We start from the raw sequence: 18,780 nt of genomic DNA, 5'->3' as shown, positions 1-18,780 counted from the left end.
CGGACACAGACAGATTGGCGCCTATATCAATTTGAAGTATATTCACTGTTTTGCAAAATCCCCATGTAATTTTAGGGCACAGTTTCAGAACTGGCTAAAACGCATTTAAAATTTGTAACTAAAAGATTAAGTCTGTCCCCTCTTTGCTTGGTAACCCTCCTACAGTCACATGGCAAACCAGACCAGCTCGCCAATCAAGATGAAAGCTTATTCTGAATGACTAGGAAGCAATAACGTACATCTGCTTTCAAAGCAGAGCATCTTTACACAAAAGCATCCTGTGTGGGCATGGAAGTGTCTGCACGGGACACTATCGTACAACAGCCAGTGTGCCATAAATTCACATCACCCAGGCCCACGGCACTCAACCACACACACAGCCTGGTGTAGATCACAGAAGAACTAGGTCAAGAAATAGCTCAAAGGCAACAGTGGACAACCTCCCTGTATCAGGAAAATACACTGATGCTTTAGTTAGATGTATCTACTTATGCAAGGATTTTGAATTTGAAATGGTGGTTTAAAGGAAACACAGCAATTTTTTTAAATAGTAACAGTTGGTCCCCAGGGAACTATGGAGATGTCCCATGTACACGGCAGCCTGAATCACACCGTGAGAGCATCACGGCTTCGCGTGAGTCACATGTTTCTGAAAGCCCCGACTGAGAGCACGTGGATGGAAAGCCATGAGACTGTTTTACAGCAAAAAGTTGTTTCCTGGTGTGACAGTATCCCTCAGCCACTGAAGCTCCCTTCCAACTACCACCACTATTTACCTACTAACTGGGAAACAGACCTGCAGGGAATCTTGCAGGCAGTATTGCAGAGAGGTAGAGTATTCAGCGGATTTGTGCATTTGTCTCTTAACCCAGATTCAAAGCTTGCATGTGCCTCCATCTTGCTAATGAAATACCTTTTGGATTGATCCACTACACAGGGAAACAAAAAACTAACCGATTATTTTTTGAGGAAAACACAACTCAGATGAACCTCAGCCAGTTTTGCAACTGCAGGAGGGAGACATAAAATGGGATGTTTTAACTGCGATAGCTAATACTGGTTTAATACTTTAAAATCTTTGTGTTTGATGGACGTTGGAATGCACATGTACTTACAGGAAAAACAACACTCAATAGAAAATTAATTTAATGTTCTTGGTAAGGTTTCTTCAGGACCAGTATGTATAAAATGCAATAGTCCTGAAAATTAACCCCAGGTGTATCATTTCGTTAATACAAGAAATGTGCAGGATATCTAGAACAATAAAGCTCATGTAAATCTTTAGGTAAGAAAAAGGGGTACCTAAGATAGGGTTATGTAGCTGACCTGAGGCCAGATCACAGTCCTCGAAGAAAGCAAAACTCCTCTGGACATCAGTGGCATTTTTCCTAGGGTAAGAGCTGCAAGGCCAAGCCTGTGATTGAAATATTCTGGTACCACAAGGCTCTAAAAGCCAAAGCAGTGATAAGGGCAGGAGAGCTGTTATTTCTGTACCATAAAAAGAAAGATTCTAGAGACGTTATTACATTTAAATGTATTCTGATATTGCATTCTGCTTTTCCATCTCAGCAGACACTGTTCCATCTGAACAAGATGGACATAATATAGAGCACAGTATTTTATATTAAATGTAGTTATAAGGGAAGAACAACAACCTTGGAATGACTCACTCGCAGGACCAATTCATAGGTTACACTGAGTATGAAAGGCAATTTCAGAGTAGTGGTGGAAGAAAAGGAGTTTTATAACAGAGGTGATACAAACTAATTTGGAGACATAGATACATACAGAACAGAGTACGCAATGTACTGTACACACTTTTTCAAGGGAGGAAATAACGATTCCTTTTTCAAATACAGTGGTATCTGCAAAAAAATAAAGTCCAATTCTGTTCAGTACTGTAATGAAACCATTACAATGCTGAAACATATTAAAAATTCAACACTAAAAAGACAGTGGCTTTGCATTTGTGCTGCACTGACTCTAAACACAAGATACTAAGAACAGGAGACTGTATTAAGGCAGGACTGGTGACAGACATTGGCAGTCCTATACAAGCGGTGTATGTAGAATGTAAGATATTCAGGAGTGTATTTCAGCCCATATACTACAGCACCAAGAGGGTAAATTTTTGCTCATGGCTGCATTCCTTTTTAGGATAATGGGAAAAAATGGTTAAGAAAATACAAGATTTGTTGAATTATTTCACAAACAGCTTGTCACAGTTCTGTATCCCAGATGATACATTTCTTTGTCAGGAAAAAGATAATGAAGTTCACCTTTTAAAATCTAATGCACAGACTTCTATTAGCACTAGGACTGTGTAAAAATAGCATCTTCTACAAATGAACTGTACCATAAAAATTGATGCTCATGAAATGTTATTATAATCTAAAGTTTAAAACCACAAAGCAAGAAAATTCCGAGTTAAACTGAAACTTCATCCTTAGCCCACCCAAAAGTGTTTAGACACAGCAGGGCTTGCCAAAGAGTAATAATCCTATATACAAAATACGCTGCCCTAACTAGAAATTTCAAACTAAGTATGGAATTCCAGCTCTAATTCTGACCTTTCTCTTCCCCGCTTTTGTGGGTATAAGCAACTCTTTTCATTACTCCAGCACTGGTGTGGTTAATAATCCTAAGGTAATATTTTTTAACTATTTCTGTGCAGCAGAATTAATTTTCCAGCTTCTCAGCTACACAGGCAACTGTACTGTTTTGTAAAGGCGGAGAAGAAGGGGAAAAACCAAAACCCAGATAGTAAAATTCTCTTTACAGAGTACTGTGGAGTGGCCCTACAGGGAAAAGAACTCACATAACTGAGCGGTCCACCCCTTGTACTCCAAACTTGTCGACTTTTTTTTTTTTTTTTAAGAGCTACAGGCATAAGTTACTGAACCACCAGATAAAGGCTGAAATAAGACCTGCTGTTGAGGAAGAACAAGGTTCTCATCCAAGTTAAGAGATAACAAATTGGGATGTGGAGAAGAGTGATTTTATCAGAGACAGGGGGAGGGAGGGGAGGGCAGGGAATGGGACGTGAGATGGCACAGCATCTAACAGTGTTTCTCTAGACCTCCTCCACAACTAAGTTTGTGTTGAAGGACCTCTCTCTCCATTGCTGCAGAGGGCTCTTTCTCTCACCAGGATCTATTTTTGGAGGGTCTACTTTTCACCATTTCTCTTATGTGACCTCATCAATGTAATGAAGACAGAAAACACTTCTCAGAAAAGCCCCTGCAGCTCAGGAAGTTTGGTCTGTGAGCCAGCAAACATTGCCTGGAGTCATACAAGTCCACAGAAAGAGCAACATAATGCACCATAAAGATTTCTGTAAATGCACATTCACAAACTTTTAACATCATCCGGTACCACTTCAGTTGATCACTCCAAATCAGCTCTGCTGTCATACAAATCTGAATTTGGCTGTTTTCCTTAAAACAGGCATGTTGTCACACTAGGTCTTTGAACCAGAGATTTCTGAACCACCCCAAAGAACTGAGGGTGAAAGTTAGTCTGCCTGGGGCATGCTCCATGCCCCTCCACCCCTCTCTACTGACAGTACAGGGACTTCAGGACCCTTCATGGTGTCCCTTCTCACCTAGCGAGCTGGTCAGCTTTTCCCTGGAGATAGCTTGGGTGTCCACGCTGGTGGAAATGGTGTCCAGCTTTGGCCAAGACCAATCAGAAAATCTATTTTCTACAGGATGTCTTCATGTTTTCTTCTGTTCTAGCACAAATTCCTAATCACTGGGCAACAGGTACTCTGCGTATGGTTGCAATTCATCTGTTTTTTCAAAGCTCAGCATCTGTATGGGGAGAATACTCAAAACATAAAGGGAGAAAGGAGTCTCCTGGCAGAAAGGGTGCTAATGCTCAGTTATGGTAAAATGCAAACACACACTCAAACCAGCACTGAGAGACCACAACCCCAGCTCTTTTCTTTAGACGAGTTCCTTAAACACTTGGTGCCCCCCTTCCCTGCTCTCCGCTCCCACGCTTGACTGAACAACACTCAGCTACCAGAGTGGATGGAAAGCTCACATTCCCTCAACCCATGTTTCATCCTTACCCAGGATAACAAGACTTGATGATTATGATACTCTTCTATTTTTAACTCCTAGTAAATAGGGAAATATGCATCCCAATACTGTTATAGTCAGCTTTGTATGGGTCCATTGCAAGCTCAGTATTAAGAATAAGGGAAGATTCTGATGAGTGAATGGCAGAAAATTAACTTCCAGGTCTGGTGCATCACTGTGCCCATTGCTTCAGAATATGCTTAGAGATCTAATATAAGCAGAGCTTCCAACATTGCTAGAAACCTAGACAACCATGTAGAAAGCAGCAGGTTAAGGGCTGTGTCTGTTGTAATGAACTTGTTCCTAGAAAGTATGCAGTCTTCTCCTCCAACCAAAAACTTCTGAATTCAGAACTTTACCTATTTTATTCTGCAGTAAATATTAGCATTTACATTTTGAATTTCTGAAAAGAGTGGATAAAACCAATATACATGGACTCCCTTGTAGCGCTGAAGAAAAATATTACAGGACAAACCCTAAGGATTTATATACTAAATCCTCTGGTTTTAGTAGCACTTAAATAATTTATACAAATGTAGAGAGTTAAACACACATTTAACAGATGCTACTTTAATTATCTCTATAAGCATAGTATCTATATATAATAAAGACATACAATAGGGTTTCTCTTATTTCACAATTGCAGGTTTAACTATACTACATACTACTGTAATTTTGGTCACAATACCTGTATTTGGAGTTCAAGTGGTATTTTTATCCTTAAGGAAACTCAACCAACTCCATTATTTGCAGCACGTCTTTCAAATTCAGCAGAAGAAAAGATATTGAGATAGAAAAGTGCCTTTTGTTCAGAGGTAAAGTGTTGAAATTACTAAAGCCTTAACTTACGCTTGAGCTCCTCAGCCCAAAATGTGGGCATCGTGACAAACTAATAACAAGTACTCTCATGCTGGATCCCAAATCTTTAGAACGTAAGCATGCCTCATGACAGCCTGTGTCAAAGTATCCACAGAAGGAAAGGACTGGTAAGAGAGAGTCCAAGATTTTCCTAGCCACAGCAAGACTTGGTCCTCCCCTCACTGACCATGACAAAAGTCTCCCTGCTTGCTAACAAGAGTTAACTCCGCAGCAGAAAAATCTGTGCAGCAGTGTTGAAGAGGCTCAAACACTCCTGATAGATGATAGCAATGAATGTCATGGATATGATCCAATGAATCAGTAACACACCAAAAAAGGTATTTTTGAAAGAATATTATTTGGGTTATAAAGGCAAGAGGCCAAAATGTGGAAAATGCCAGTTTTAAGGCTGCCTGAAAGGCTAACTCAGGTGCCATTTGTAACTGCATTAATGATAAAGTTGCAATGGCATGATCACTTACTCCATATCCGCTGTTTCACTCCATCAATTCCTGCCAATGATAACATACTACAGAGCAAAATCAAGACATCCTTAAATCTGGCATTCCCAGCCTTAAAGTGTTTGACTTCATAACCTAACAAAGTACTGAACAAATTAAGTCCTCATGACAGCAATGTTGTAATCTTCTCAACATTATTACAAGAGCTACTATGGTGATTTACAAAAATGGTCCTGGTGTCAAACCAAAATTACAGCTTCAGGGTCAGCTCTCATTTTTATCAAAACCTTAGTTACAAGCTTTACCATGTTGCACAATCTAAATATTTTCTTTCCTCAACAATGAAAAAAACATTTAAAAAATCTTCATTTCTTATAGGTTTCGACTTTGAAAGTCTACAATTTTTCCTGGCTTTGGAAGCCTTGTGGACCTGCTAGCTATGACAGAAATAATAAGGAATAATTTTAGAAATTCTCTCAAAAAAAACTTTATTAGAAGTGAAAGCGCCACAGGTCTGAAACTTGCACAGATGTGAGCCCAGACAAATCTAAACACAAGCACCTTTGGGTGTCCAGAAAGCTACGGCTCCTTATTGATGCATTTGCACACTGTACAGAGGGAATTGTGCATTCAGATTACTATCATCTTTGCCATTTCCCATTTCCCTCTATTTTCTACTCATAAATCCTGAAAATCCCTGGAAGTTTCAGTTCCTAATAGAGGCAACCATCCACTGATGTCATATATTAAGTCAGAACAGGTTTGCTTCATCAAAAAGAAAGCAAAATCTTGCTGTTTACTTTCTTAAGGTATTCATAGTTTTTAAGCACTCCTAAGGGTTTACTGATGTTCAAGACATAATTGAGCGAGATACACATTGGTCCAACACAAGCATTAATAGGCTCCGTACAGGTGCCAATGTTAAACCACACGTTGTCAGACAAGGTGATGTGCCTTGCTGTTGTAGCCTTAAGATTCAACAAGTGGTTGGCATCCTCCATTCCCACACTTTACACAAGTATAACCTGAAAGTGCGAGTTGGCCCTACACAAAGGGTAAAAGGGCAAAAGGCGGTCAATTTGCTTTTCATCTGAGAGCACTGACAAACCAGGAAAGAAATTTTTTGACTAAGTAACAATTCCTTCCCAGGGGTCCTCACAGAAAAATGCAACTGTCATCCCCCTTTAGATTTCAATGTCCCTGTGCAGGCACAAAACACTAACTCAGCTAGAAGTTCCCCACAACTGAGTTGTAGCTGTGCTTTTAGTTGCTGATGCTTTATGAGCTATAAAAAAAATACAGTCAATGTCTTGGTTTGTGATGTAAAATGAAACCTGGTATCTAATTTGAAACATCAAAATCTGATTGCTATTCATAATAATGAATCTTTGGCTTTGTCATTTTCACCTGCAATGTTCTTGGCTATGGAAAATGCTGAGGTCTATTTATCAGTGTCATTTTGCAGATATGTATCATTTACTGTTCTTAAGAAAAAAAAAATAATATTTAAGTTGCATTACAGTTGATATCAAAACTCAGTTTTATTGTCAGACTCAAAACTGAGGTCTCTGCCAGTCCTTACCTAGGTAAATCTCCCCATAAAGTAACAGTGTTGCCCAAAGAGTGGGGATCAAATCCAGCATGAATGAGAAAGCCCACTATCTCCCACACATATGAAGAAACCCCCACCATTTCCCCATGTCCTCTATAAAGTGCAAGACGCAAGGGCAGTCTGCCTCAGTAAATTTTTCCACTCGCTTTACTTTTTTTTTGACTGATTTTGTTGAAAGTACTCTTGGAAAAAAAAGTAATAAGACAAACACACTTCTGCTAGCAAATGCCAGAAGAAAAATATATTCTAGCAGTCTTTTGCCAACTTAGACTTGAAATGAATTTACATCATCAAAATACCTCTTAATTGTGTTAGAACAGTCTGAAAACTTATTGCACACATTTTTCTTCCGAAATTCACAGGAATCTTTTGCTTTACAGTCCGTTCTTCACTTGCATGCCCTTTTTCTCTCTCTTTGGGAAATATATCAATTGCTGATTAAAAAAGTGTTTTGGCATGGCTGACCTGTAGAGATACGGAGCTAAGCAGAGTCAGTGAATCCACTCTACTCTGATATGCACACATGATATGCAATTAAAATCTCCATTCACATTCCTACAGGGTTGTCAATCAAGAGAAAAGCCTTTTTGACAACATCCAGTGAAGCGTACCAGCTAACTGCTGAACAGGAACTTAAACAGTAACAGCTTTTGTTACTAGCAAGAACGGATTTTACCAAGATTGGGCTCGATTTCTAAAGAAATCATTATGTTAAAATTTGGAGATCTTTTCATTAAAAATTAAAATGTGTCACAAAGCTATTGTGTGTGAAGCTATCATGTTATGTAATACATGAGGGTTATCAGATATATGTGAAAAAAACCTCTAACCTTTCTTGGCTGCAGGAAACAATTTAACCTTTCATATTTAGAACAATGAACAATGATTACAAGCCAGTTTTTAGCTAGAAGAGAAAGAACATTTTTCTAATTGCATGTTGTCTATTTGGTAGGCACCGAATATCTTTTATAACATTATAAGCTGTCCAGCCACAAAACTAACACTGTAAAAGGCCTGCCACTGCCAAAAATGATACTGTGAACAATTTATCGCTGATGCACTGCAAAATGATGTGGCTCAATTATAAGTATTTGCAACTCTTTGAAAATATCCTAACTTTGAGTTTATGACAATAGGGGAAAAGTCTTTGATAAACACGGAAGATGCTAACATTTACTTTCTAATATCCAGTTAAATACTGTACAACTCATAAGAGCATTAGGGTACTTCAAAATCAAATCTGTAAAGGTAAACCCAGTAAAAATAAATAGGTCGTTATTAATCTGCTGTTTGTGTTTTGAGCGCTAACCTTGAACTACAGTTTTCAAACATGCTAATATTATTAGATATTGAAATATTTGCCCTCTTGCTTATCACGCTCCGTAACTGAAGAGAGAGCAGATGCATCCTGACTATTAACAGTCATGACAAATTGCCTTACTAATGAATGTTACACACTGAAAGTGCCATAACTGATTAAACTACAGTTTCCCGCTACCAGATAGAGAGAGGCTTGGGAACTCCAGCAGTGGACAACTCTGATGTTCTGCCAACAGGCCTTCAGGGCACAGTGTGGTATTTAGAAAAACACACTGTAAATTCCATATGAATATATTCTAAAAGACTATGTGTATACAACAGGTTTTAAAGAACATTAGATGAAACAGCTTAGGTTCGTAGCCGATGAGCCATGTAAAATGGATGTGTTTTAACAATTTTAGTATCATTACAAGGCTGCGTTGGAGAATATTTCTGTTGGGTTCCTCTACGTCTCTCCCCACCTCCCCAAACATTGCTTGTGCTTTGCTTTCACATAAAATCTTTCTTTTGTCAGTCTCTTTGTCGGTGCAAAATTGGCAGCGGTTCAAATTCAAAGTACTCCTATTCATTTACTGACCATTAAACCAATGTCATTCTAGTTCACATCAGCCAGAGAGCTAAGCTCTAAAAAACATAAAAGGCTTGCTTCACCGCTGACGAATAATGTGTACATTTTTACAGAGCCTAAACCTTAATGCTTTGCCTGAAACTAACAATACAGTATATCTTATCATTCCTTTTTCACAAGCAGGCAGCTGCTGAAACGCTTGCCACTTCAAAATATCAATTGCTTGCCAGAGTTGTCCTCAACACACCCTGTCAAACTCATGTATATTGTGCAATGAAAATGGTGCAGGACTGAAAGCTAGAAATTGTGTCAAATTCTGCTGTAAGGGTATGATGTGCGAAGAACAACGTATGACAACCGTAGAGACTACAAACAATAGCAATGGAGCCAGACACTACATATATCACAACTGTGCCTGTACATATTTTATTGTATTATATATTTAAAGCATGACAAATGTGTCATTGAAGTTATGTGCTACACCAAATAGAAACCCATCAGCTAGTTAAGCTTTTTCATTTCTCTTGATGGAAGTGTAGTGGTATTTTTCTGCCCTCTGAACATTTGTTTGTAAATCACACAGCACCAAAAAAACCATCAGGTTTTCAAAATGAGTAACAGAAAACAAAAGGCAATACTACAAGATGAGAAAATGAGATTTTCCTCAATTAACACTTGCTTTTCTCTAAGGACACATAGCCAGGCTACCTTAAAGAGTATCTGAGGTTATGCAAGACAAATACAATATCACTGCGCCCATAAATTACAGTATACCTAATTTTAATGCAGATAAGTGCTGGCCTATTGATTTGCATGTTTCCCTGGCAAAATGGAAATCCCATGTGAGTATGCTCTTTGTCTGTAGAAAATGCATTTTAAAAAACCTTTATGAATACAGCAATCTATGCTAAAAAGGAAAACATAAGTCACTAGTATAAATTACGTATGGAACCTAGAGGAAGTACTCCTCATATATAGACAATATATACAGAGATGTCTCTGCGCGTGCATGTGTGCATGTTTGAATGTGTGTTACACAATCACATAGTTTTTTAGCACATAGTTACAATTTCTATGAAGTGTCTTAACTAATGACAATTCAGCCTCTAAACATAATCTTAAATTAGCTGAGGAAAAAATGAAAATTGCCAAACTAAGCAACAAAGTAAGTTAATCATAAAGTGACCGTGGAATGCTCATCTTAAATGAAAGAAACAACACAGAGGTGCGATGAAAAAGAAATATTTAGGAGGAAAGATGCGTGCAACAGCCCACAACAGCATGTAGGTTGCAAAACCTGAACACACGGGACTCCATGAGGGTCATTAACTGATATAATCCTAACCAAAATGAATAGATATGCCATTAAGGTGCTAATAAATATTTTGGAAAGAGAATAGGTGTTTTAGGTGCTCAGGGTTGCTGACCTTTGCTGTGTTTATTAGTGGGACAATGATGCATTATTAACACACAGCAGCTGTACCTGAACTGCTGCCATGAACATAATAGCCTTTTATAGCCATCAGGGGAGTGAGATAGGAGGCCTTTATTAACCACTAGACATGATTAGCACATTATGTGAACTTTAGTAGGCAAATTATCTCTTATTGAAATATAATGTTGGTTATAACTAATTGTAAACATGATTTTAAAAACTTCTCAATGCAAAACTAAGAGTTTTACTACCATTTAGCAAATTACTGGCTAGGAGAAAACAATTCCCCTTTTCCTTTGTTCAACCTGCAAAAACAACTGTGCCTCACTGACACTTATGCGCTACAATGAAACCACTGAAGTGAATGACTTCCACATCACGAATATTAGTGTTCAGAACTGTAAAAAAACATAAACAGACATTTCCAACACAATTAAGAAAACTGCTAATGAAGAAAAAAAACTTGCCTTATATTTTCCTGTAAAGCTTACAGGCAGTTCTTTAAAAAGTCAGTTTGCCAATACATTTTCAAGAGTTAACTTGAAAAAATAACACCGTGATTTACTTCAAAAAGCCTAATTTTGGGTAAGATTACCCCATTAGCCTTTGCAACTGAACACAGCACTGAGAGTCCATTATGAGCAGTCTTTTATGCCCTAGCAGAAAGTCATTAACATAAAATAAATCATTCGCTTTGATATTAAGCCTCTACTATCTGCAGGTTTCTATGACTAATGTTCACAACTGTGTCTGCCAAATGATAGATTATAATTTTTTGAAAGGTTATCATCCCTTTTCAGCACTATTTTTCCTTTTACTATTTATTTCAGGTTGATGCAAACACAATGATCGCGTAAGAAACAAATGTTTTCTCTTATTCATGAACACAAACCTACGCACTTTTGGCAACTGCAACCAGAATATGACTTCGAAGCCAGCTACTTACAATACAGGATAGAAATGACGGATTCTCAGAGTAAGTTCACTTTCTTCAAAGTGAGCAATATATAATGAAGCAGAAACATATGTGTGTATATATGTATAGAGTAGCATTGATACAATAGGGATTTATACGTCTACATCTTCTTCTCACTCTTCTGGCAGGAACTGTCTGGATAAATCTTTTGCTTCACATTGCAGACTTCATACTTCCCTTACTGACCCATTTCCCGAAGTACAGGTTATCACTGTCTGATTTCAGAGTTCTGATTTCTTCTTGCATATAGAATAAGTAACTGGAGTTCACTGCAGATTTCCTTAATATAACAAAAAAAAAAAAATACATACCAGCTACAGTAACTTCCATTTAACCTTTAAGACCATATAATCATCAACAACAATAGCAGGAGACAAAAGTACTACCACAGCAGCTCAATTTCCATGCTTAGCCAGCAGTACCTTTGAAAAACGCTACTTGTGCCACTTTTCATTGGTAGAGAGCAGTTTAACAGTCAAGAATGTGAATGCTAAAAGATTCTGACATTTCCACTAACCTGGATTTGTCAGATGCTCATGTAATTCAAGTATGTTTTGCAACTTAGAAAGCAGCGTGTTTCTTGGGAGGAAACCATTGTACGAGGGTCTATAGCAAATCAAATAGCAGCCCAGTGAGAAATACTAAATGAACAGTTCAGAAACAGTGTTAGCATATGTGCAATTGAAAGATAAGATATAAATATTAGTACAGCCATATGCAATTCAACTGCTAAAAATAAACCACTTACTGCAAACATAAGATGCAAAAGAAAACCACAGACATTACAAATGTCAGTTGCACCAAGATCTCTGCTGAAAAACAATTTTAACTTTGAAGATCTAAGTCAAGAGCTAAAGATTTTTTTTGATGCTCTGACTTACTAACTGAAAACTGATCACAACCAATGAACAGAAAATGCAGATATTCCAGGGGAAGGGGAGATGAGATTTTCTTCTGTGCACTTGCTGCTGTGGAAGGGCGATGCTTGTTGCTGCTGCTGCTAATGCTACGTAATCTGTGCCTAACCATTGAATAATGCAATGTTGTCATTTTCCGACTGAATGCTGTAGGGAAAAACGTTATGACCAAGAAAATCTCATTCAGGTTGATGTGAATTCCATGTCTGAAAGTATTTCGGAAGCGCTGCTATAATTAACAGTCATTTGGCACTTCTGCTATAAACCATGTTTTGGAGCAGTTTATAACTCGGCATTTTTAATGAGAAATCACTCCTTGGGCAGAAAATCGGTACCTAGTTGCATAACTAAAACAGTAGAACAAAATAGACTAGACTATTTCAGTTGGAAGGGACCTACAATGATCATCTAGTCCAACTGCAACAACAAAACATTTAAATTTGGTTAGGCTGTATTTAAAAATCAGTATTTTAGTGTATGCAGCCCATGCTAGACATCCACAGAGCATGTGTCCACTTCAAAAAGATAAACAAAGCTGCCACTAATTGCCACTGCTGTCAGTTCCAGAAGCCAAGGTCTGCATTGATCCAGGGACTACCCTCTCACCACGAGAAGTGGTGCTTTCAGGTCACTCTTGAGACATGCTGAGAGAGCAGTCAAAGGAAGCTTTTTACTTCCACTGTCTACGCTTTGTTATATCTGCCATCAATACAAGATTTAAATACCCAAGAATTTTTATCTAAATCCGACCGTGATTAGGACATTTTTCTGCTTAATATGAAGTCATGTTTTAAACACAGTCCATTTTCCAATGCTTCTGTACAGTGTTAGCAAGATGAGAAAGTCCAGCTAAGATGGGAATCTGAAGACAGCAGGGTGCTCAGTTCTTCCTGGTAAAGTGTGATCATCCCCAACATGCACCGAATTCAACAGGAGTTGGGACTGCCCAGTCCTCCTCAGTATCAGCTCCTTAAGTCCTTAAATGCAGCTCCACTGCTCTTTGGTTTAATGTAAACACCAAAGGTACTGCATGCACTGTACTGTTTAGCTAATTCAGCATTCTTAATAGTTTACAGTTTTCACTTTTCTCAGAAGACCTCTTGATAGGCTAGTTGAGGGTAATGCCCTAGAGATGAAACACATCACTATGGTAAGAGAATAAAACATAATTTCTCTGGAAGTACTGATGTGTGGCAGAAAGAAAAAGAAAAAAAAGAATGACTGCAAATGCTTTGGTTTATAGAACATCTTTGAGAAAGATTTCTCAAAAGCACATACATAAATCATTTCCTGTATTCCACTAAAACTGGGACCACGTCTTTTCTGAAACACTGGAATTTAAGGAGGCATACTTGAGGCTTGCCTGTAACTCTGAGAGTACATTCTAAGGTCTAGGAACCCAGGGAAAAAAGTCCATTTCCCTTCTTCCTATGTGGAATTTTTTGAAACTAACTAAAGCACTTAACACTTAAAAATCAACAGTCAACACTAATATAACTGTTTAATCTTTTCTTTAAGAGGCACCAAAAAAATTTCAAGTATGATTCTAATGCATTAGGGGACAAGGTAGTTGTCTAAGGAAAAAAAAATATGCCCAGAATAAACAGATGGTGATCTATTAGATGAGCATAATCTAAAATTCTGCCAAAACACTTAACACAGCATTTCAGCTTTAGAGCTGTCCTTCACAGCGCTGGCCTTCCACAATTCTGTTTCTGAGTTTCAGATAGAGAGTGGATAGAAGCAAGCCACTGGAAGTAATGCGCACTTTGTAAACAGCCATGGAACATTTTACTTAGAGTAGTCTCTATGGTGGGGTTAAGCTTACACAATAAATTATTTTAAACACTGTGTATAAATATATGCACTTTTGCTCCGTGGAATTCTGATTACGAGCGGGATTGTTACCTGCTTACAAAGCACTGTATTATATCTCCTTATCCACTTCTACCCAATGTCACGCTGCTGTTTTCATTTTGAAGGGGTTTGCTTCCCTCTCTCTTTTTTCCCTCTGTATTCCTCTTTTTAAAAACAACTACAGTCTCTCATTCTACCTCTGCTGTCTGGCTGTATTTTTCCACTGCACTGACAACTACCAGTGAATACAAGAAAGATGAGTTGTAGGCTCCTGTATTTTTGAACCAGGTAGCAAATCACAGAAGAATCTAGTGTATAATTCTGCAAGGCTAACCATTGGGAGCAGTAAAGACCATTATTTTCTCCCTACTGTTGGCAGGGGTCAGCATCCCTGTCATTAGCTGTGTCAAACTATAATTATGTAACTGCACTTTATGTGAGCAGATATCTGAAAACACTGTAAATTTGCAAGTATGAAAATATACCAATCCTTCTTACAGTACTGATCGAAGCGGTCTTTGGAGGTGACACTTCAATACGGAAAGCCACAAGGATGTTATTTATTGCCCTCTACATAAACATTTAAACTCACCATCCAACTTCAAGCAGCTTGAAATCCCTGACCATATTCTTCTATCACATTAAGACACTGGGATTATCAAAGTTATTTCTTGTGTAGCATTCAACCCAATTAAGGAATGTGATGTTTCTTAAAATAAACTTCAACCGAACAGACTACTCATATTAGCCTGTAAATGTCTGAAATGCACATATGCTTCACGTTTCAAGAAGCTAACAGTACAACCCCAACTCTAAATCTGTCTGTCCAGCGTAAGAGCTCCACTTTGTTATTTCAAAGGCTGACCTATATACCACAGCATACCGTCCATTCTGTCTGTTTGTATAAGAGATACCTCACACAGTTGTCATAACCAACATTGTTTGCGTTGTTCTTTCACTTTTCTCTCTCCATGGGTAATGCGAGAGAAACAAGGAAAAGCCTGCGTAACAATATACGCAGAGTATAATGAGCTTTCACAGCAGATAGAGAAATATTAGACTAAGATGCTTAGAATGCTATTTTAGCTTTATAAAAGAAAGATCTAAGCAGTCTTCTGAAACAAAGCCTGCCAACTGAAAATTGTAAGATAAGAGGCGACTGTTTGAATCTACATGATTGCATTTTCCTTTGGCTACAGAAAAATGCACTGTCAATACCTCCCGTGCATGTGCCTGGGAATTCACTCATACACTACCAACAATCATCTGACCAGGAAAAAAGCTAGTGCTAACAGAACAATTAGAAAACTTAAAAGCGTAAGTGTTTATGGAATACATTCTAAATTACCAGCAGCACAAGTAGACTTAAAATGTAAAGAATCAAAGTCTTCTATATTTGTCAAAAAAACCCCACCACCAAAACCCAGGTATGAAAACAAGGGCCAAATCCACTAGTAAGTGCCCGAAGCAAGTTTTAACTAACTTCACAAGAAACAAGACCCAGTTCTGAATGAGTTTCGCAGGTAAAGACCTAATCAAGACCACCATTCCAACCCGGAACACGGATCCATCACACTCCAGCCATCGTCTCCTTTCCTGGGAGAGATCAAACACTCAACCAAACTTACTGAACACAAAATTCTGCAGGCCTCCCACCCTTCAAGCTCCCTAAATACACACAGCACGAAAATGAGTGACAGAGCAATACTGCAACATGACGACATGTTTCGAAGAAGTCAGATAAGTTTTCACAGCAATGTTAATCATGCTGGGCGAAGGGAGAGAGTGAAGGGGGTGAAAAATGAAATGTTCGGTAAATGTACGCCTCCAAGGGGCCTGGCAAACCTACTCTGTCCATTTAATGTAATCAATGGTCAGTGGCAAAGACATCTGAAAAAGACATTCGTTGTACACTTGGCATCTTATATTGAAACATTCCTGTCTTTTCCAAGCATAAAACATATGTCTTATGACTGTGCACTTTTAAGCACATTATCAGTTCAGGCAAAGTGAAATAGAAGAGTTGCAACTTGTCTACAGAATGAGTGTCTCATTTGCATTTAAAAAGATCAGTTTGCTCCCTCATACATGGCATGACTTAAAAGAAGCTTTAACCAGCCAGTAAAGAAATTCTGAAAACGACTTTCTAAATTAATTTATTCGATTTGCCGTGCAACCCACCAAAAATGATTTAAGGAACGTAATTGGAAAATGATTTAATATATTAAAGTAATTCTTGATTTTCCAAAGCATTTAACTTTTAAATTAAATCTGGCCCACTATCTCAAGAATGATGAGTGAAATGTGTATTCAAGTCATTACCTTCTTTTTGAAGCTTTAAAACACTGATAGATTTAACAGCGTTTGTCCAGTTTCATTGCCAAATGGGTCTTCGGGCACTTTGGTGCTTATGTAATTAATATTAGCCCAAGCCTCTCACTTGGCAACACTTTATGGTTACAATTGACAGAAACAGACAATAGAGAAAACAACGGCAAGCCACAGACCACAGGTAGCAGTAGCCTCATGATTACGCGGAGCACTTACAAAAAATTAATGCACACGAACAGGCTCCTGCGCATCTGGACTCTTCCTGCTGAACAAAGTTCACTCCTGGCACAAACTTCCGATCTATAGGGCAGGTTTGCCCGATGCTGCAAAGCACAGTTACTCAAAACACCGCTAGCAGTCGTACCTCTGGGATCTCTCTTGAAATATCCTTAGGCATCCACCACAATGGGCCAGATTTATCCCTGAGTTCTATAACTCCATTGAGTATATGTGAAATGCAGCCAGGATGAATTTGGTCCTTTCTGTTGTGATTGGTAGATGAGACCATGTGGGAAATCTTTCCTGCACACTGAGAGGGCTTCACCCCGGCGCTGCAGCCTCCGCGCTTGAGCACAGATACACGCTCTTTTGCCGCTTATCTCTGAATCGCGGCAGCTGCCCGGCATGAAAGAGACGGCTCTGAACATCTCTCTGACACGTGAGGCCGCCGCGACAATAGCCGAGCGCGGAACCAGGCTGCCCGCCGCGGGCCGGGGCGGGTCGCCCGGCGCGGGTGCCCCTCCGCGGCAGCGCCCCGCCACCGCGCCCCGCGCCCCGCCACCGCGCCCCGCCGGCCTCCGCCGCGCCCCGCGCGGACCCGCCGCCGCTCTCCGCGCCAGCGGCCAGCCCCGCGGACGCTGCGCACGGCGGAGTTGGCGCCGCGAAAAGCCTCTGCTGCAGCCTGCCACAGACTTCCACGGCAGGTTTCTAAACAGACGCCTAAGCGGACAGGCTTAAACGTGTCTTTCGGGAAGCGCTCGCTCACAGCTTTCTCCCCTGGCGGGGTGTGCTCAAGACGTGCGCGGGGTAGCTCGCACTTCCTGATCGTTTCCTCTGGCCAGCGTTTTATTCATGTGCAAAGCCCATTCCGTAACAGCAGAGAAAGTGCAGCTCATGCATAAAGCACCAGCCGGCTCAGGCCACAGAGGCAGTAACAATGCAGGACCCCCAGCCCCCTTGCTCGGCAGCAAAAGTAACGCAAAGTGCTCCGGGCTCGCAGCACCAAACTCCCGTAACCACAGGCAGCATCTGGGCTCGCGCGACCCTCCTCGGCAGTTCCTCCTTCCCCAGGGCCCGCGGACCGAAAACTTAGCTCCCCTCTGGCACTGACCCTATTTGCAGCGGTTTAATCAAGTTACAGAGAAATGGGTAAGGCAGTTGCACAGCCGGGACAAAGTCGGGCTCCTGTTCTGAACCGACTTGTCACCCTTATACATCCTTACTGTGCATATGTAGGGATGTGTGTGTGTGTCTATACATACGCATGTCACATACACATACGCACGCACACACAAACGTGCTCCCGGCACGGCCAAGTACCCCTTTGACACATGAACTGCAGGGTCCGCGGCGGGGCAGAGAGTTTCTGCCGGTCTGTGGCGGGCGCGCCTCTCATTAACAGGAGCCCTAGAAATGCAAGTCCTCCGCACCGACATCCCTGTCCACGCTGTTTCCCCGAAAGGGAAGATGCTGTGGAAAATGCCTCCCCCACCCGCCCCCCCGCTCCAGCCGCCCGCCCCCAAACTACTCCGGGGTTTTAATTTGGGGTGCCTGCAGGGGAGCCGGTCTGTGTCCCGGCGGCACCTCTCCGCGGCGGGCGGCACTGCGCTCCCCAAACCCCAAATCCCGGCAAGTGCCGCTGCCCTCCGCCTCGCCGGTGAACTTGGTGCGCGGCTCGCCAAAGCGCAGCGCCCGCTCATGCAACGCGCCGCGACAACAGCACAATCGACAGCACAGATAAAACACCTCGGACGACACAAAACACGAGTCACCTTGTTGCAATAGTAGGGGTCCAGGCAGGGGGAAGGTCCCAAACAAGGCGTATCAGGAGCGGCTGCAGGCTGAGGAGGTGGTGAATAAAATCTTACGTCCATTTCACTAAAACATCAAGCAAACTCCTTTCCTTTTCTTTTTGTCGGTAATGTTGGTGCAAAAAGGGGTGTGTGTGAGTGTGTGCGCGGTGTGTGTGTGTGTGTGAGGGGAGGGGGGGGACACACAACAAGACTGAGAAGAATAAAAAAGAGGTGCCTGACTTCAGTAGTCAAAGAAACACCTTCCCTGCCTCACATCCGTTTGTGGTTTGTAAAGAGAGGGGAGAGAAAAAAAAAAAAATCTCTTCCAAAAAAGCACCGGCCTGCAGA

General features: G+C 40.5%; 1 protein-coding gene across 1 annotated transcript in view; it reads right to left on the bottom strand.

The window, feature by feature from the left end:
- Positions 1–18,513, bottom strand: part of TOX (thymocyte selection associated high mobility group box) — a 221,031-nt gene extending 202,518 nt beyond the window's left edge. Inside the window, exon 1 of the mRNA XM_059815614.1 lies at positions 18,412–18,513. Within this exon, the coding sequence (XP_059671597.1) occupies positions 18,412–18,513 (102 nt within the window). The remainder of the gene's footprint in view (positions 1–18,411) is intronic.
- Between the last annotated feature and the right edge of the window lie 267 nt (positions 18,514–18,780).

Source organism: Gavia stellata, chromosome 3 (assembly GCF_030936135.1).
Source record: "Gavia stellata isolate bGavSte3 chromosome 3, bGavSte3.hap2, whole genome shotgun sequence".
Taxonomy (NCBI): Eukaryota; Metazoa; Chordata; class Aves; order Gaviiformes; family Gaviidae; genus Gavia; species Gavia stellata.
This window is presented reverse-complemented; position numbering and strand designations above follow the sequence as displayed.